This window comes from Neolamprologus multifasciatus, chromosome 3 (assembly GCF_963576455.1).
Source record: "Neolamprologus multifasciatus chromosome 3, fNeoMul1.2, whole genome shotgun sequence".
Lineage (NCBI taxonomy): Eukaryota > Metazoa > Chordata > Actinopteri > Cichliformes > Cichlidae > Neolamprologus > Neolamprologus multifasciatus.
Genome location: NC_140441.1, coordinates 42,097,063 through 42,116,620, shown reverse-complemented (window position 1 = coordinate 42,116,620; position 19,558 = coordinate 42,097,063). Strand labels below are relative to the sequence as shown.

The following is a 19,558-nucleotide window of genomic DNA, read 5'->3' as shown; positions in this document are numbered from 1 at the left end:
TTTCAGAGATATCAAGATCGTTACTTTGATGGGCTGCCTAATCTTGAAGAATCTGCCTCAACTCATAGCTACAACCAGAAACCTGTAAATTCAGATCTGAGGTTATCCACATACACAGATCAGACGTACAATGTTTTCATGTCTAATGCTATCTTCGTAGTTGAGGACATCCCTCTGGTTTGTGTGCTCTGACCTTTACGTTTCTCTAAAACCTGGATGCATCTTTTCTGTTTGACATAATTAGAGGACCAGCTGTCTTGGTAGTTGTGGACAGATTTTTTTCCAGTTTTCATGTTTTGTGGTGAAAAACCATTTCAACCCAAATTCTGAATAATTTGAACTGATTTGATAAAGACAGGAGAGATACAGTTAAATGTACTTTTACCACAGTAATTAAATAAATCAACAGGGGGAAGAAGAAATCTATTCATTCTGCTCAAATGAATTCTCCTGACAGTATAGTAGGACTCGTATAGATTGCATAAATGATGTTTTAAGTAGTGGTCTCACCCAATTACGTCCTCCACAGAGCACAAAAATACATTGCTAGATATCATTTAGAGTATGTGAAACTCGTAACTGCCGCCTGCATGGCAGCGACAGTGACCACATTCCAGACTAGGAATGCCTTTTCTCAACTCTATAAATGTGTGTTGTTTCTAGAATAGTGCTGTGTTTTCCCCTAAGCTGCCATGCTTGCATGGAGATCTCATATTTCTACAGGCTTGAAAGGTTACCGCTTCATCTCAAGGATTTCTAGAAAAACCTGTTTCTGTCTTCAATGCAAAGCCACACTTTTTTCATTCTTTGATTAATGATTGCCTTAGAGTAAAAGGTTCCACCAAAAAAACAAAAACAAAATAATAATCAACAACATGCAGACAACTGTATTCCAGATAAACTGTTTATTTCTCAGTCATAACTTTCAAACTTTGCACTTTAACAGTATTTGCAAAATTATCAATGCAGCTTATGTAGACAGGATACGAAAAGGGTGCAAAATATTGATTTCACATATACAAAGAGGGATTTCTTGTCTAATGTAATAAATGAACTGAATTGGCATTAAGTCGAGTAAATAACAACAACAACAAAAAGTCACACGTGAATAAGCAGTAATGATTGGTTATGAATCACAAGGAAGAGTCTCATCACTCTCCTGGGGGCCAAAGGAGCTATCTTCGGCTGACAAACTAATCCTACTATCTGAACATGTCTCCATGACTGGAGGAAGAGACATGGATGTCTGCCTCTTCCACAGAGACATGGGTGTCTCTCTGGAAGGAGGTGCTGCCAGCACCTCAAACTCTACCTCAAAGTTGGCCATGGCCTCACCAGACTCACGGATGATCAGGATCTCATACTCTCCGAACCGAATCAGAGCTTTGTCTGGCAGATCCATCCTCTCCAGGTATCCCAGCACTGAGGTGTTCACAGACATTTTCCCCCTCTGGCTCAGATTCTGGATGGTAAACAGCATCTCTGAGCTCTGGGGAATGTGGTAGGCGTAGAGCGCCAGCTGCTTACGGGACACCCGAGGATCAAGCAGGATGTAGGCACAGGACTGGTCGTCACGGCCCAGCCTGAGAGGGTCATCGGCAGCGTGTCTTCTTCTGGTCCCCAGAGGAAGATGACCATAAAAGCCTTTACAGCTCTGCTGAGGATGGTAAAGCTTGATTTGGAGGCAAGTCAGGAGGTCCTCCTCCGTCTCCATCGTCGGAGACACATTCATTGTGAAAGAATAACTCCAGATGAAAAGAAGAAGACAGCTGATAGTTAAAGAAAGGACAAAAAAAATAAAAACCAAACAAAAAAATTAGTCATACAGTGAAAATAGACCATCTTATCTGTAAAGCAGGGTTAAATCGTACTGCATATAATCAACAAACATTTTTTTAGATGCCTTACCTGAATGTGAAACTTTCTTAATTAAAGAACGAGGTTTTTATTCCATTCACGGGAAAGAAAGAAACTGTAGAGTTACAAGAATCTAACGGTGCTACTGCTGCGAAAACAGGAAGACTGATTGCAGCGCTTTGCAAGCTGTTGCCTTTTATTAGGCGAGTTTTCCTGTTGGTCCAACAGTGTTGCTTTCAGGTGAAAATCCGGAAATTTTACTTTCAGGTTGAATTAAATTTTGTGAATGCAACATAAAAGAAAAAAAAAAATACAAATTTTCATTCAAAAGCTAAAAAACATAGCATCCAAGAATTAGACACTACAATACACAGTACAGTTATTAAAGTAAAAGTATGTCTACTGTTAAATCAGGAGACTGGACAGTAATGGTGTTACCCAAATCTGAAATATTTATGTATGTTTGATTGTGAAGTCAATGCAAACAGTTTGCCACGTGAAATGAAAGAAAATGAAATAAAATGCTAATAAGAAAAATACTAATTCAACATAATTCACTGGAGTCTTTGTTACAATTTAAATTATTTTCCGCTGGTTTGCTGTACTGAGGGGTTTTTTACGCGAGCACCTGAATGCAGCATTACAACACTGAAAATTCCAGGATGACGCAACCGGAGTAGACAGAAACGCTTTTAAAACTTCATTTGGACCGTGTATTGTGATTATTTACAATACTTTTTATGTAAACAAAGCAGAGAAATAAAATACAGACATGCAAACATACAGAAGAAACAATTAGATGTGAAACAGAGGACATTAATGATGTTTTGTAAAAAAAAATAAAAAATAAAATAAAAAAAGTAAATGTAAATGAACAAAAATAAATAAATAATTTTTACAAGAGGATTGATTAACTAGTGATAATTTTTATGTTTTGCATATCTCGGCAGTCTTAACAAATTACTTATAGGGGTTTTTCAGAAGCAACAATGTTTTAAAATACAAAATGAGATCTGTTTCTTTAAACGCAGTATAACAGGGTAATCTGTTAAGGAATGTAATTTTATGTATGTCAAAATTTAGCTACTTATTTCAGAATGAAAAGTCGCTTTTCATTACTGGGGTGGCTGGGGTTAGTGAAAAATAATAATAATGTCATCAGAAGTGTCACAACCAGTTACTGTAAACAGACTCAACTAAAGACACTGCTTCCCATCTTCTCACCCTGCGGTATTTACAACTATAACGGGAAGAAGCAACCTTGTAAAATAGACCGTTACACATTAACCAAGTACGTTTAAAACGTACTTAACTCTCTTTTCTTCACCATATAAATGTAGCTGTGAAATGTTACTGGTTAATAAATAAGAAACGGGGTGACTTACAAAACATGGACAAAAGTGTACCGTAAGATAATGTAGGGTATTTATAACAAAGCACAGTGCTATAGCTAGTTATTTTTATATTGTTATTATTTTTATTAGACATGTAAAGTAGAAAAATAGATATATTATAGACTACTGGGTGTGTAATGTGTAACATTTAATGCGGATAAAAGTTGTAAAGTTGTAAAATTGTTGTTTTACCCGAAGACTTTAGATTACTGCGCACGCCCGGGCGGAGGGGGGCGGTGCAGCTGGCAGCCACAGGCAAGACACAACCGGAAATTAGCAAAAGGAAACCTCTCGAAGGGGACTTCAATTCCTTTTTGTGAGCGCCGACTAAAAGGTAATGAAAATAGAAAATTAAATTTACGTCTTTATATAAATGTACTTGTTTGCCGCATAGGTATGTGTGGAGTACCCTGTTAACGTCGGTACCTTTGTTCGCTCGCTAGTCTCGTTGCGCGAGAACATCGACTGCGCTGCTTTGTCTGTTAGCGTGGCTAACCGGGGCTAACAGGCTACACGAGCGGCGTTTAAACTCTGCTCATTTGTTCTTTTTGTAGACATATACAGATATGAAAGAAACTATTTATTGATAATAATGGTTTTAAATGATTAAATTGTTGGTACTTGTGCCGCCGTGAACGACTTCTAGGTTTTTACTATGCGCGGGCCTGTTAACAACGCTGCTGTTTTTATAGACTCAGAGGAAGGGTCAAACGTACTCTTTAATAGTATGCACTAAAAAAATTGTAACTGTGTGTTTTTTTTCTCTCTTAACACTCTGCATTACCTCGAAACAGATTTGTAATCATGGTGAAGATTTTCGTGGGAAATCTGCCCAGAGCGACAAACGAGGATGAAATCAAGGCACTCTTTACCGAGTATGGCACTGTGACAGAATGTGCCATCATCAAAAACTTTGCCTTCGTCCACATGGACGACCGCAAGGCTGCCACCAAAGCCATCAAGAATCTGCACCTCTACAAGCTGCACGGCACGCCCATCAACGTGGAGGCCAGTCACGGGAAGAACCAGGGCTCAGTCAAACTACATGTAGCAAATGTAGAGAAAGGATCTGATGATGAGCTGCGTGCTCTGTTTGAGGAGTACGGCACGGTCACAGAGTGTGCTGTTGTTAAGAATTTTGCTTTTGTACACATGTCCAACTCTGACGAGGCCATGGATGCCATCAAGGGACTGGACAACACAGAATTTCAAGGTAAGAGAGATTACCAACATTATAAGGAGGTCAAGAAGAAACCTTAGTGTTGCCTTATTATAAACCAGCCCACATAACCTGTGTTTTTATTTTTTAATGTAGGCAAACGCATCCATGTCCAGATTTCCAAGAGTCGTCCCAGACATGAAGAACGGGATGATTACCCCCCTCCTCCCCCAGACAGGGGTGGCTATTGGCCCCCACGTTATCCAGGAGAGTGGCCCGAGCCTCCTCCACCTGGCTACATGAGGGGTCGTCTTAGCCACATACCCCCAGGTTACCCCGCCCCTCCTCTGCCTCCCCCTCCCCCTAGACGAGCAGTTTATCCAGATCGCCCTTACGATGCTGAGAGGGACAGATATGGCGTGGTAGATTACTATGAGAAGTATCGAGCCCGTCCGTATGGCATGGCCACCTACGACGACCAGCGTCCCGGCGTGCCTCCTCCTCCCCCTCCCCCGTCAGCCGTCGTCCGAGACCGTCTTCCGAACTCGTCGCTCGACCCATACGAGCGTCGGCCCCTTCCTCCACCTCCTCCGTCCTCATACTACGCCCGAGATCGAAGTCCGCTTAGGAGACCGCCTACCACACCAGTGCCCCCTGCCAGTAACGGCTACTCCTATGATCGCTCTGCATACGGAGTTCCACGTGCAAGGGACCCCTACGCAGATCGGCTGCCTCCGCCACCGCCTGCACGCTACGCTTATTAAGCAAGGGCGGCGCATTTTGAAGGTGAGGATAGGTCTGAGGTAGACTGGTGTTGCTCTTTCCTAAAACAGCGTTCCTGTAACGGCAGAGGCAGCCGGGGATTTGAAAAGCATGCGTACAAGGTGCTGTTCCACAAGTAAATTCGTTGGTAATGCACGTCGATCCATTTAACTGGCTTCTCAGATAATAAAATAGTATTAAGTGTGTTATAATACGACAAAGATGCACTGTTGAGGATGGACTCTCTGAATTTCGGGAAAAACAAGTCGAATTAGAAATTATCGTGGAACAACGTCCTGTATTCAAGAGTTGCAGATCGTTCATTTCTGTCATTTGCTCTTTTTTTCAGGATTGTCGTCCGACTGCGTCGCCGCTCGGCGCCTCCTGATGCACGTGACTCTATCCTCTCCCTGTCAGTGGCTGAGCGCGTAACGTTCCCCTGCGATGCTGACAGGAGGAACCGAATAGCCGACGTCCACGTCTCTTTCTGTTTTTATTACTTTGAGGCAATTTTTACACTCGTATTTTTCCTCCTGGTTGTTTTAATATGTAATTGTGCTGTAGTACTTTTACTGCTTGCCGTCTGGAGTAGGTGTTTATTTTTTATTTTATTTTTTTTGTACTTTTTCGTTTGAGTAATACTGATGTTGTTTGTGACCTTAGAGAAGCTGAATGAGTTCAGCAACAGTTTCTAGGCGATACTTGTGACTGTAGATTTAACTGAACTTAACTTTGTTTGGTATAAAATCTAATCTGCACGTTGACTCCATCATGTAAAACTTTTACACCGCACAACAAACCGCTGTGAAAAACTTAAACTGCTCAAATGTAGGAGTTCGATGCATGCAGGAAGTAACTGTTAACTTACAGAAAATAAATGTCAGTCGGAAGTCTCCTCAGAGCGTTTATATGTGCATTGTCAAACACTTCTAATTAACCTGATTCAAATATTGTTGTAGGGTCACCGGAAAATATCATTATTTTAAAAGTTATCCGTTTGTTAGCGATGAAATACCGTGAGACAAGCTTGTTAAAATCGTCACGCTGATTAAAAAAAAACACGCCCAAACTTTCCTCACTGGTCTTGTCTGAAATGCTGCAGCTTTTATTCCTCAGCAGGGCGTCTGACGTCTTTCCTCAGTGCCAAAGTTGAAGGCAAGTAAAGAAAAGCTAGCGCTCTCTAAACCTACTGAACCCACACTGGTTTTGATAGGTGAGACTGGTTTACCTTGAGTCATATTGGGGAGGGGGAGGGGGTATTACCTCAACAACTTCTGGACACCTTCGCAGTGAAAAGGTAAGTGACAGGTTACTGGATTGGAAAGAATGCTGATGTGGTGCTGAAACACATTCCACATTTGTATGATTCTTTTAGGTGAATTATTACTTTCATTTAACAGTTTTGTGTAGTAGCCAGAAAAAAGTTGGGGATTTCTTTAGGCTCTTTATGCCAAAACAGTCCTGAAAGTACCAAAGGTAGATGCAGAGAACATGAATAAGAGAAAACCATCAGGTGTGGTCAGTTATTTAGTGATGGAATGATCCACTCTTACGCATCTTTTGGGGAAAAACATCATCATGCTGGAAAATCTTACGCGAATGTCTTAAGCTAGTCAGACAGAACAGGTGAAGGAAAGTTGAGAACAAACGTTAGCTCAGTTTGGTTTTGTGGAGTCTGTTAAGGCCCTTGTGCTTCTCTGAAGGTTAAATAAACTTCCACTGTCATCTGTGGTTTCTATGGTGTGTGTAATAGTTTCACCACTTTGTGAAAAACCTGGCTTGTGAGTGTAATTGTTGGTTAGTACGCCTGCTTCGGTGTAGACCACAGGTGTTAAGCTCCAGGCCTTGAGGGCGGCAGATTTAAATGGCTAAATTACCTCTTTAAAATGTCACGTATGTTGACCCAAGATGTTATCTAAAATCTGCAGGACACTGGCCCTCGAGGCCTGGAGTTCAACACTCATGGTGTAGACCAGGGGTGGACAACTCCAGGCCTCGAGGGCCGGTCTCCCTGCAGATTTTAGATCTCACCTTGGGTCAACACACCTGAATCACATGATTAGTTCGTTACCAGGCCTCTGGAGAACTTCAGGACATGGTGAGGAGTCATTTAGCCATTTAAATCAGCTGTGTTGGTTTGAGGACACATCTAAACCTGCAGTGGACTGAGATTGCCCACCCCTGGTGTAGACCGTTTAGGGCAGGGGTCTCAAACTCCAGGCTTGTTTGTGAGATATCCCTGCACTACCTGCTGCTGATTACCTGGATCAGGTGTGCTTTGCCAAAAATAAGCTAGAAGGGCTGGTTAGTTTGAAAAGAAGCAGGATTGTGGCCCTCGAGGCCTGGAGTTTGACACCTGTGGTTTAGGGATTTGTAACCCACTTCCACTTAGGTAGTATGGATCAGCACTCAGTATATCTCACCCTCCACTCCAATGAATAAACAGTGCTAGTGTGGATTTGGGCCATAGGCCGGCAGTTGAAAGAACAGGTCATTTTTAAGTAATCAGACATCTGTCACATTCTCTAATGTTAAATGTGTGTGACGTCACTGCATGGAGAAGAACTCGACTGTCGTCTGCCTGTCTGCAGTTTGCTAATGATAATAGGGACAAGTGAGAAGGCTGCTGGGGTTAGTGGGGTTAAATAAGAACAGTGGTGCTTTGGTTTGTGTCATTCCATCGCTCATAGATGGCTAATACTGGATCACTTATTTATTTGGGTTCTCTCTTATCTATTTTAGGGAAATCTGAGGTTCAGAGGTGTTAGCTAGTCTGCAAAACTGTCCGGCTGTTCTTTATGTACACTGTACAGACTGTGAACGCTACGCTTTGCTGCTGACAGATTGGATCCCAGCAGTAGGGTTTCAAATCTGAATTTTAAAAAAATGATGGCAGCTTTTAGGGAAAGTCGAGGTCTTTTTAAAATTGGAAATTTGAATAATTTATTTTTACAGTTTTTTCTTTTTGATTGAATGAATTGAAGGATTTACCACAGAACACTACATTTGGACTTGAAGATGTGATATTTCTATATATTATAAATATAGATTTTAAACCCTTGTAAACATGAAGTTGGTTAAGTGTGTGGGAATTTCATAGTAATTTCTTTAATGTATTGTTAGTTTTTGGATTTTTACAAATATCAATAAAATATTTAAAAACAACAACATAGACTCTGTTGACTTACATGCTGTGTGTCTAGTTACTTGGCTGGTTGCCATTTGAGGCACTGTTTTCACTGCATTGTTTTAGTTCTGTTTGCTACTGCACATTGGCCCTGTCCAAATTTATTTGTCTTCAAACACGTGCACAAGAAGCAATTTCTTAACATCCTGGTTTTTAACTGGACAGTAGCAGAGCTATGATATCTGAGGAGGTGTTTTTATATCATGGAGAGAGCTCTTTGCTCAATTTTATATGGGGAAGTAAATCTAACACATTTTATACTACAAAACTAAACTCAGGCTTATTGTCATGGAATGGGGAAACACTTTTTTTCTGTCCCATAACCAAAACAAGTTAAAAATAAGGATTTCAATTTTGCTATAAAAATTTATATTTTAGGACAGTTTGTATACATTAATTCCTACTTTTGATATAAATACACAAGTGCATAACTAACTTCATGTGGCAGGATTGGGAGTAAGTTGATCCGTTTAAAAAGTTGTAGTTTCACTATGCCAGCAAACCTTAGTGGGTGATGTTTGCTCAGGCTTTAGGTTACCATTAACCCTTTCAGCAACAATATTAATATTTTAGTGAGCGTTTCTGGCAAAGTTCTTGAAGGCAAACTTATGTTGTGTGATGTTATCTATAGTAAGTGTTCAGAGCAGTAACAGTGTCCTGATACTTCCCCATCTTGACTAATAAATTCCAAACAGCGGTAAAACAATATCTGCAGAAAGTTGCAATGAGACAATAAATACTCTTCTATTACCAGAGTGTGGAAACTGCATTCAATAGTCACTGAGTAACCAGAAACTTCAAACTCATCAGAGGATGTTTCCCTGTTGTAAACCTGACACAAGTGACACGCAGTGATGGGGAGAAAGAGCCCTCCAACTTTGTCTTAATCATATTGTGTATTTAGGTTTGATTCTTATTAATTTAACTCCTCATCTTAATGAAGTTAAGATATTTTTAAAAACATATAATGCTGTATAGAGCAGCATAGTACATATATCTTAAAAAGTGACATTGACTTTTAGTTTCTATATATGTATATAGTGTGGCTGTGTGTGTGTGTAACACAGATTTTCCCAGCAGAACACAAAGGAGAATCATTCATAGTAAAACTGAAAGTAAAATATCAAGTTTAGCCAAAGAATGAGAAGCATAATTTTATCTGCTTCTTTTTCTGGGAAATGTCATTTAGTCATAGGCGTGCTGGAGCATCTCCAGCTCATCTCATGTAGCACGAGATAAGATAACAATCTGATACAGCTGTAGCGGAGTTTCCCCTTTGTGAATTCAGTCATGTAGGAACATGAACCTTTAGGTTGGACTTTGCTCTACGGCAATAACAACTAGTTTTTGGACCTGACCCAGAGGTAACAGATAACCTGTGTGTCTCTATGGCTGGCTTACCTAATTCAAATTATATTTTCTCACTATGGCAACAAAAATTTGTTGTTTTTGTCTGAACCTGCCATACTGGCTAGTATTGATGCAATAACAGTAGCCTACATTCCCCAAAGTATTTTTTCTGTTTTGACCTTCCATATGTTTGATATGTTTCACCAAACACCAAGCATACAGGCACACACACACTGAAACTGGAAACTAGCCAGCTGACACACAAAGTTGATGCTGAAGGCAGACGGTCTAAAGAGAGCATTTTAGCCAAGCTGAAGCTGAAACAGGCTTTTCAAATTCAAATTTTATTTGTCACACACACACAACCATGCACAGTATGACATGGGGGTGAAATGCTTGTAGCTGTGCAATGCCCAACCATTAAATGACAGAAAAAAGTTTTACAGTATTTACAATTTACAGGTTACTACAAAATTTACAAATTAACTTAGAAATTTACAGTAAAAAATGAGCAAATAGCAGAAAGAGATTATCCAGATTATAAATTATAGGAAATGTGTGGTGGTGCGTGTGGTGATGTGATGTGTGGGAGAGTCCAGTTATAGTGATGTGTGTGGGAGAGTCCAGTCCTACACCTGGTTCAGGGCCCGAATAGCCTGGGGGAAGAAGCTCCTCCTCATTCTCTCTGTTTTGGCTTTGTGAAGCTTACAGAAATATGTGCAAGAGCCAAATTAAAGGTGAAGTGAACTGTTCTGCAGTAACATTAGGATGCATTTTGCTTCATTTCAAGCCATATACTGTGGGTATTTTTCCTATTTACACTTGTGTAACCGGTTGCTGTTTGTCAGACTGAAACTAGAATGCAGTATGTTGCTTCACCAAACAGTCTGATGGCTAAACAACTTCTTGTTGACACTATCTAAGACTTTTGCAGTACCTGCAGCTACGGATGTCACTTTTATTTCCTTGCATGACCCTGAGCTGGAAAACCACGTTGTAACTCTTACACTGAAGACACACAAAGGAAATTAGAATTATAAATTATATTTAATTATATTCATCTGACAAAATGTCAGAATGCTGTGTCTGAAACTATTTGGGTTTGCACTTTGTCGTGTATGTAGATCACTTTATAACTGTAACTGTTTTATCTGATCTCTTGATAAACCTGTCTTAATAAGCCAAATTGGTTTGTGTTCAAGGTAAAGGCCTCTATAAACCATTTCCATAAACTCAAAGTGTGTATAATTGGCAGTCACATCAAACATTATCTAAAACCATGTGCAGAAAAACAGTTTAATTTCTTACACTGAAAATATAGAAACAAGTAGCTTTAAGGTTCTAAAACATTTGCATTTAAAACGCTTTAAATGTAGCTGTATTCATATTATGATCAGAGTTTTTTAATATCTACAGGGTACAAAGAGGGCAGATTTGTCTCAGCCAGCTTGAACTCTAATGTAACAACACCACAGCAATTTGCCTGTAAGTTCACTAACATAAACAGAACCGGATCAGAGATTTGTCTGGCAGATCCATCCTCTCCAGGTATCCCAGCGGTGAGGTGTTCACTGACAGTTTCCCCCTCTGGCTCAGATTCTGGATGGTAAACAGCATCTCTGAGCTCTGGGGAATGTGGTAGGCATAGAGCGCCAGCTGCTTATGGGACACCCGGGGATCAAGCAGGATGTAGGCACAGGACTGGTCGTCACGGCCCAGCCTGCGAGGGTCGTCGGCAGTGTGTCTTCTTCTGGTCCCCAGAGGAAGACAACCATAAAAGCCCTTACAGCTTTGCTGAGGATGGTAAAGCTTGATTTGGAGGCAAGGCAAAAACATAATTGTAGGTAAGAGTGTGACTTAGTTTTCAAATTGTAGAAGATCGCTGCTTTTAACCGGTAAAATGGAAAACAAGAAATGCAAAGTATCTCAGTAAAAAGATTCAACTAACTGTGCTGTCGCTGCCAGAGAAAAATATGAATGAGTCTTTATGACTACTGCTCTTTACAAGCGGCTGTCTTTGTTTCAAGGAAGTTTCCTCATTGGCTCTGCAGTAACCCTGCTGGTTTCAAGTGCAAATCTGCAAATACCACAAAGACTGTACTGGATGAAGTAAAGTTCACGTTATTGGAAAATAAATAAAAAGTTAACGGTGTAGAATTTAGGGTAGGTTTCTGTAAGACAAGTCAGGAAAATAGAATTTCCCTGAAAAACGTGTTTAGTGAAGAAATACTTAAGAGAGGATTCTGTGACTGCATGGCTACTATTGACACAGTATATTCTCATAGCTTGGTGAGTAGTCTAACACACACTCTGTGGATGAGCGTATGAATGCCACACTACACTGGTGAAATCTCCACCTGGAGTCCATGGATGAACCTTAAAGTTGACATGAAGGCACAGCATCTGTTTCACAGTATCTAAAACTAGAGCGGGAAGAAGGAACTCTGCAATATTCAACTGTTACACATTAACTAATCCTCTGCCACGATATGAGTCAAGCAGAGAAAAGCTAATGTTAATAAATGTCAAAGGAGAGGTGGATATGACCAAACATGTACAAACCATTTTATACCACAGCTTATGAAGTCACTTACTTAAGGGCTATGGTATGATACAGGAAGTTTGTTTAAGGCTGTTCAGACAAAAAATAGTGCAGTATTGTAATTTTTAACTGTACTGGGCATATTGAATAGAAAGTAGATTATATGTACCATAGAGTTATTAGTTATCATTGGCTTGAAAGGTCTAAAGTACTGGTTCACTTTTCTTTAAATTAACCAGTCCTTCAGTAGATCAATGCGCCCTCCTATACACAGGGTGGCGCTGTGTTTGTCATCGAATCTAGCTTGTGTCGTGGCAGGCAGGCAGGCAAAAAAGCACCGGAAGTCGGTAAAAGGAAACGTCTCCACGGGTTTTAAATCGCTGTGGCGGCTAAAACAAGCAGAGCATGTATATCGTCTTGTCACGATATTTACAATTGTTCGCATTTTAAAGGCGGGATAGTTCCTAACCTCCGTGTTTTTCCGCCGCTTTTCACCTCTGCAGCGCTGTTGAGTGTTAGCTTAGCTTTGCTTGCTAGCAGACTGTTGTTAGAAGCTTGTACGCTTTCAAAGTCTATTTACCACGCTGTAGATTTGGGTTCACAGCTATAACTAGTCACCCATCACAGCCAGAGCTGTCCAAAAATGCTGCTTTCCCCTCTGTTTCACAAGCTCCATCTTTGTCATCTGATCACAACTACCCCCCCAAAAAAGCTTTCAGATGCAGTAGCTGCTTGTGGCCACAAGAGTGCAGTAATTTACAAGACAAATACAAAAAAGTGATCCTGCTGCTGTTCTAAGACATCAGGACGACTGTTGTTTTCATTTATTTTCATCAATACTTAAGTTAATCTTGTTTCCAAGTGTCCTATTTTCTCTCTCCTTTTTGTCTATAAACGTTTTTTATTCAGATATTTAACAATGGTGAAGACATTTTTGTGGGAAATGTGCCCCAAAAGGCAGACGAAGAATTCAGGACACTAGTGATGGGCAGATGAAGCTTCATGAAGCACTGAAGCTTTTCATCCAATTGGTTCACCCCAGCGCAAAGCTTCTTGAAGCTTCATTTGCTCTAGTAGGACATCTACTGGACTTAAAAATATTAGTTGGCATGAATTTGAAGAGTGTGGCCTTTTGCACACAGCCTGTAAATGTCAACAACAAAAGGAGTGTGTAAAACATCTATATTGTAGTGATGGCAGTATACTTTGTATATTTATGCTGGCAGTATGGAAAATGATCATTTGGAAATGCTTAAAATGGAAATGATCATTTACTGTGAGGTGAGGTGTGGTTGGGGTGTGGACAGTGGTTGTGCTTTTGTAACGTTCAGGTATGGACAGCTACACACTGAGGCTTTGAGCCTCAGTCCTGCCCACATTTTATTCTGTAAAAACTAAATTTTCACTGCTTTTATGACCTTTTTAGTGGGGAGAACATAGCTAGGATTTAATGATTTAACAAATCTTTTAAATCTTTTGTCCTCCACAATGCTAAATGGCTGGAAGTCCTCAATCACCATGCTAACCAGGTCTTCATCTGTTTGAGATTGTTCTGAGGAAAGACAACAAAAACAAAGCACAAATATAAATATCACACACGTCACTTATTGCATTGTATAATATTGTTATATCATTTAGTAACATTACTGCATGCTATATTATCATGGCATTTGATGGTTCACCTGGTCTTGCTCCACAATCGGTGTTCCCCCTATTCTCATGCAAAGCTCTGTAGTGCCTAAGCATGGATGAGGTGTTGTTGTTATATCCCAGCTCCCTGGCACATAGCAAACACTTCACCTTGTACAAAAGTAAAGACGGCTTAACATATGTTTTATTGCACCATCAGTATTATGAAAATACATCTTCTGTAGAAATTTACATACCTTGTTGGGAGGAATAAAATCAAAATGTTCCCACACAGGGGAGGACATCCTCCTCTTCTTAGCTGGCTCCATTCTCTCCTGACTTTCTCTCCTCACTCTCATAAACCTCCAAACTCTCTCCAAACTGTCTCTAACTCTCACTAACCGCAACTCTCCATCAAACACCTACATTTTTGAATGAAGTCTGAGGGGTTTATATCGCTGTCATATCTCGCGGCAAAGTTCGAACCGCTTCATGAACCAGTCACGTGGTACAGCCGGGCAGTGAGGCTTCGGACGTCATCATTTTCAGCTCCTCCCATAAATGAAGCAAGACTTGATACGCGCTTTGCGGAAACGTCCCCTCAATTACTCGACACACGCTTCGAAGCCTCGATACAGAACGTCACATCACTACAGGACACTCTTTACTGAGAATGGCACAATCAAAGAATGCACCATCATCCAAAACGTTGCCCTCCATAAGTCTGCCAACAAAGCTGTCAAGACTCAGTCATGGGAAAAACCGAGGCTTGGTGAAACTGAGTGTCACGAATGCAGAGAAGGGATCCGATGACGAGCTGTTTGATGACAAGTAAAACACAGTAGGGTCAGGGCAGTGGTTCATTTACTTTCTGGCAAAAAAAGACGTTTGCGATTGTTCGGTCACTCGTCTGGTTGACCTGATCTGTTTGAAGGATGAAGATTTTCACCAGGAGATCCACGATCATCACTACAAGAACAGCAGTCAAAGCAGTTATTATTAAACATGCCAGCTCAATTATTAAACTAGAACATCGCTCTGCTCGATCAATAAAGTGGACAAAACTTAAGAAAGCTCTTAAGAAAGGAGATGTTGGTCATGTCAAATCAAATTTTCCGTTTTGAAATCCATGACAGAATGCTGCATCACCACTAGAGCAGTGCATAGAGGCGATGCTCTGATCTTGTTTCTGTTAACATCTATTCTGGACCACAATGTGTAAGTTATAACTCTGGAGATGTTGGAGCACCTCAGGGAGACCTCTTCATCAGGCTGGACCTCCCAGTCTGAGACTCAGAGGTCAAAACAGTCTGAAACAAACAGTTTAATTACTATTTTTATTATTTTAGCTGGGAAAAAGATCTTCCGGAATTCCGGTAAATAATCCAACAGTTGCAGTACAGTGATTCAGTTTGTCTGGGACTATCTTTGAGATCCTGTACATGGGCTGTGGTTAGAATGAAGCAGAGTGCTGTACATGTTAATTTGTTTATTCAAACTGGACACTTCAGTTCAGTCTTAACCAGTAAATTAACAAGCTTTATCTGCCCTGGTGTTCTAGGTGGACATAGAACCTGGTCCCCACAGTACAATGATTAAGTCAACTGATAACACTGGTTTAAAAAAGAATACAAAAAGGTTACAGTGTTTAATTGTAATGCAACTTGATTTCTGAATGTATTTTATAGGGTAAGGTCTATTTTCCTATATGGAGACAATGTCATGCAGCCATTCGCTGAAATTTGAAATAAATTGAGTCACACACACTTTGTGAGTGTTATTTAATTCTGTAAAGACTTCAAACAACAGTACAGATAACATGACTGCGGTCTGCATGCTTTGTGACAAAGAGGGATTGTAAGTCTAGAATATCTGTAGAGACAAGTTATCTGCCATGGGCACAGAACAGTCAGAAAGATGACTGTGACTTTAGAACCTTTTCTTTTTGTGTACTTTTGGTTATATTGGAGTAAAATCCATTCAGTAAACAATATTAAGAACCTGCAGGACGTGAAAGTGTTGCATGTCTGATCTTTAACACATTCTCCAGAACTAATGGACCACCATGCTTGAGAAAACAGCACGAGCACAGTCAGTTATTACTTTATATACTGTCTTTTGTGGCTAAATTGTGAAAGATGCAGGAAATGCTAGCATGCTGGTGAACGCTCTTCTTCCTGTTGTTTAGAATACAGCATAGACCAAACCACACACTGTGGGTAAACTACTGCAAATTGTGTATGTGTGCCTGAATATCTGGCTCTCAGTAATCTGTGCAGTTTAAAAAGAGTTTCCGTTACAGAATTGTAGTAAATATCACCTGCACCAGTTTGGCAGTGGGGCGGTGATGATTTGGGGAGGCACATCTATGAACGGACATACAGACCCCAACCTGCTACCCACTGGTACCCTGACTGGGTGGTACTGAGTGGTTCCTCAGACCGTAGAGCTTTTTTCAGACCTCATGTGTGGCAGCTGACTCTGAATTCCTTTTGACCGAGGACAGTGCCTGGTCATATGTGACCAGCTGGCTAGGCAGTGCAGAGACATTAACTGGGTCTTAATTTCTCCAGAGCTAAAATCGAAAGAATCTGGGATGTTACATATCACATATCCAATGCTGCCAATACACACACTGTTCAGGAGATCACAGATCACCTCTATCTGAATCTGGGAGGAGATCTCTTGTGACATCATGTGCTATCTTATCAGGAGAATACGCAGGCCTTGTCTTATGCTAACGGCAGTGAAGAACAGTGCCAAAAAGCAATCAATCAGGTTTACAGGACTATATGAAACAAAGACATGTTCTGCCATTACTAGAATTATAAAGAAAAAAACATGCAATTAAAAATAATAGCACATAGTAAGAAATTAAAAAAAACAAACAATTTTTCTTCTTTTCTCTTTCATAAAATCTTTTTTTTTTCAGCTATGGAAATCCACCAAACAAACATCAGAAAATCAATAATAAAACCTCAGTTCCAGATGTTTTCTGATTCTATCTAGTGGAGGAATAAATAACATTTGGGTTCATTTCTCTGACTGATGCCAGCCTGCGGTGACTTTCTGTTTTTGGATGAAATGTCACAGCAGCATAATCCGGGTCTGAGCTCTGGCTCTGTGAATAAAAGAACTGTCAGTCTCACAACTAAGTGGGTAAAGAAAAAGAAACATCGTAGTCTAGGAAGGACACAAAATGAAACGCATCACCTCTTCCTGTAGATTCTGTTCTCCAGTGTGAGGTACTGCAAAGCACAGAAATAAATTGTACAGTTATTTTAGTTGCAATGTTTCTAACTAATGCTATTGAAGAATTTTTTTAAACATGAAGAAAAATGGTTCTGTTATATAGCAACAGTATATGTGAAAATCTGTGGAAACAAAAATACCTTTCTGGAGAAGTTTGATTTTAGCAGCCAGATAGATGACGACCATAATGAGAAAAACTGACAGAGCACCCAGGACCACACTCATCATCTTCGGTAATCCATCGAACACGTCTATGAGAAACATAAGTGAATTAAATAACAGTGACACAGTGTGCTACAGTTATAAATTAAATGCTAAGTTTAGTGTTGTTAAGTTTTAATGCTAGGAAGATTTTTCAACTTCAACATTCCGAATCTAAAACTTAGATCCATGTTTTCATGGCATTTATCAAAATGAAATCAATATAAAATTCCTACCTTGGACCTCTACATTTGTTGCATGAACAATAACTGCATAATTGCTTAAGTATGCTCCACAGAAATACAGCCCCGAGTCCAATAAATCCACTTGTTTGATTTTAAGAAACACGGTGGATATGTTGGTGCTCATTTCAAATTTTCCACTTTGAAATCCAGCGCAGAATGAAGCAGGTTCATGAGGTTTGAAAATGGAGGTGATACAGGTGAGTTTGGCTCTCTTGGTCACTCTGAACCAGAATATTTCTGAGTGAGAACTGGAAAAGTTGGAGCACAGCAGCGTGACTTCTTTTCCAGACTGAACCTCCAAAGGTTGTGATACAGGGATCCAACCTGAAAAACAAAAGAAAATAAAGAAAATAAACAAACACAAACATGAAGCAACATAATCGTAATCAACAGAATCAGCTGGTTCTGTGGAGTAAATGAGTTGCTGTACTTACTGAGGCTGCAGACAAGTAAAACTGTTAGAGAGTCAAAGTTCCTCATTGTGCACACAATGACCCTTAAATGGTGCTCTACAAGCTCTTATAGGGTGATCTGAAGAGGTGTGGTTTTTAGTATCTGTATGTGCTGTACAATACATGTGTGAAAGAATAATCACGCCCCCCAGAAAGTTTAACCCTAACAGTGAACAAGAGACAAAGATTGTGATTGTTCGCATGTAGACTCTCAAACCACTGGTTAAATAGTTTATCACATCTGCTCATTAAAAACAAACCTCTCAGAGAGTCCCAGTACAACTTCACATTAACACTCTTGGAACTGGGGTTACAGATAGAATAGAAGAATAGAATAGAATAATCCTTTAATTGTCCCACAAAGGGAAATTTGGTTGTAACAGCAGCCAAAAAGACACATATACAAACAAACAGTACACAGGACACAGAACAGAAACATACACAATTTTTCCTACATATTTACATTAAGGACAATAGGATGCAGCAGTCTCTCACTGAAGGAGCTCTGCAGTTCAGCAACATTTACATGCATGGGGTGGGAGACTCTGTCCATCAGAGATGTTATTTTGGCCAGAGTCCTTCTGTCTCCCACCACCTGCACCACCAGATGACCTTGAAGGATACAGCAACCAAATTAAAATGTATTCAGTGATCCTGACAGGTTTGAAGTTTTATCTTTCTCTCTCTGAAACCCATCTCTCTAAGGCCTGATTTAAACATCTGGAGGATCTTTGTAGAACCTATTAGTGGCTGACCTTGAGAGGGCTATGTGCCAATTATTTTGTGATTAGCACAGAACTTGTTGCTACAAAGGAGCAAGAATTTGATGGTAAACCTCATACGTATTGGAATGCACTCGTCTACAGACCAATACACCATCCAAAAGCTGAGCCGTGACCATGTGTGCAAGTCTGTAGTAGACTCCACCGACGGCTCTCCTCTTCAGGTGGCTTCATTCCTCAGGCCATATACTGTCTCACCTTATACAAGATGGGATCCTGCTCCTGTAGGCTTTTCCAGTGGCCTGGATCCCAGTCAGCGTTCATGGCTCCCCACAAGTGTTCCTTCACCTGTACTCTGAAGATACCAGATTACCACTTGTAATGGCATCCTAGCATTAACATTTTCCTGGCCAGGCTGGTACTTGATATCAAAGTGGTAATGGGTTAGGCTCAAGGAGGGACTCTTGCTGGAGCGTTTTGGATTAACATAGCCCACATAAGAAATTGATAATCCATTTGCTGCCTTCAACTTTTTCCAGTTGAAATCACATTGATTTCCTGGTTCCTGATCTACAAACAACCTCTTAAAACAGGCTTTTGGCATTAGTGTTACATTAGAATCAGTATCTTATGAAAATATTACATCCTTGCCATCAACAATACTTGACGACATGTCCCTAAAAATTAAAAGTGGTTTATCTGGACTTGACCACCATCATCCTTTCCAGTCACCTGGAATTAATAGTTGAGAGTCATCTTGGATTGAGTTCCCCGAAACTCCCTTGCCATCTGTCTACTGATTCCAC

General features: G+C 40.3%; 3 protein-coding genes across 4 annotated transcripts; 1 reads left to right on the top strand and 2 right to left on the bottom strand.

Annotated features, from left to right (window-relative positions):
* Positions 1-869: 869 nt before the first annotated feature.
* Positions 870-2,064, bottom strand: tifa (TRAF interacting protein with forkhead associated domain). The gene is made up of 2 exons (XM_085150533.1): positions 1,909-2,064; positions 870-1,769 (listed from the first exon to the last, which is right to left on the bottom strand). The coding sequence occupies exon 2, from the start codon at positions 1,730-1,732 to the stop codon at positions 1,127-1,129; it is 606 nt and encodes a 201-aa protein (XP_085006659.1). The 5' UTR covers positions 1,733-1,769; positions 1,909-2,064; the 3' UTR covers positions 870-1,126.
* A 1,392-nt stretch (positions 2,065-3,456) lies between these two features.
* Positions 3,457-12,576, top strand: LOC146523287 (RNA-binding protein 4.1-like). 2 transcript variants are annotated; one of them, XM_085150519.1, is made up of 4 exons: positions 3,457-3,585; positions 4,046-4,464; positions 4,567-5,196; positions 5,522-12,576. In XM_085150519.1, the coding sequence occupies exons 2-3, from the start codon at positions 4,056-4,058 to the stop codon at positions 5,172-5,174; spliced, it is 1,017 nt and encodes a 338-aa protein (XP_085006645.1). In that variant the 5' UTR covers positions 3,457-3,585; positions 4,046-4,055; the 3' UTR covers positions 5,175-5,196; positions 5,522-12,576. The 2 variants fall into 2 exon arrangements, with proteins under 2 accessions (XP_085006645.1, XP_085006636.1); XM_085150510.1 differs by having other exon boundaries at positions 4,567-12,576.
* Positions 12,577-14,539: 1,963 nt separating this feature from the next.
* On the bottom strand, positions 14,540-19,208 carry LOC146523286 (uncharacterized). Its single transcript, XM_085154201.1, has 3 exons — positions 18,013-19,208; positions 17,547-17,902; positions 14,540-17,426 (listed from the first exon to the last, which is right to left on the bottom strand). Exons 1-3 carry the CDS (start codon positions 18,056-18,058, stop codon positions 17,187-17,189), a joined length of 642 nt encoding a protein of 213 aa, XP_085010327.1. The 5' UTR covers positions 18,059-19,208; the 3' UTR covers positions 14,540-17,186.
* Between the last annotated feature and the right edge of the window lie 350 nt (positions 19,209-19,558).

Coding starts and splice junctions, on each gene's coding strand:
- LOC146523287 (XM_085150519.1), top strand. CDS start 4,056: ATGGTGAAGATTTTCGTGGGAAATCTGCCCAGAGCGACAAACGAGGAT. Junction 4,465..4,566: donor GGACAACACAGAATTTCAAG/GTAAGAGAGATT, acceptor TTTTTAATGTAG/GCAAACGCATCCATGTCCAG.
- LOC146523286 (XM_085154201.1), bottom strand. CDS start 18,058: ATGAGGAACTTTGACTCTCTAACAGTTTTACTTGTCTGCAGCCTCA. Junction 17,903..18,012: donor TTTACTTGTCTGCAGCCTCA/GTAAGTACAGCA, acceptor TTTGTTTTTCAG/GTTGGATCCCTGTATCACAA. Junction 17,427..17,546: donor GGAATTTTATATTGATTTCA/TTTTGATAAATG, acceptor TTATAACTGTAG/CACACTGTGTCACTGTTATT.
- tifa (XM_085150533.1), bottom strand. CDS start 1,732: ATGAATGTGTCTCCGACGATGGAGACGGAGGAGGACCTCCTGACTTGC.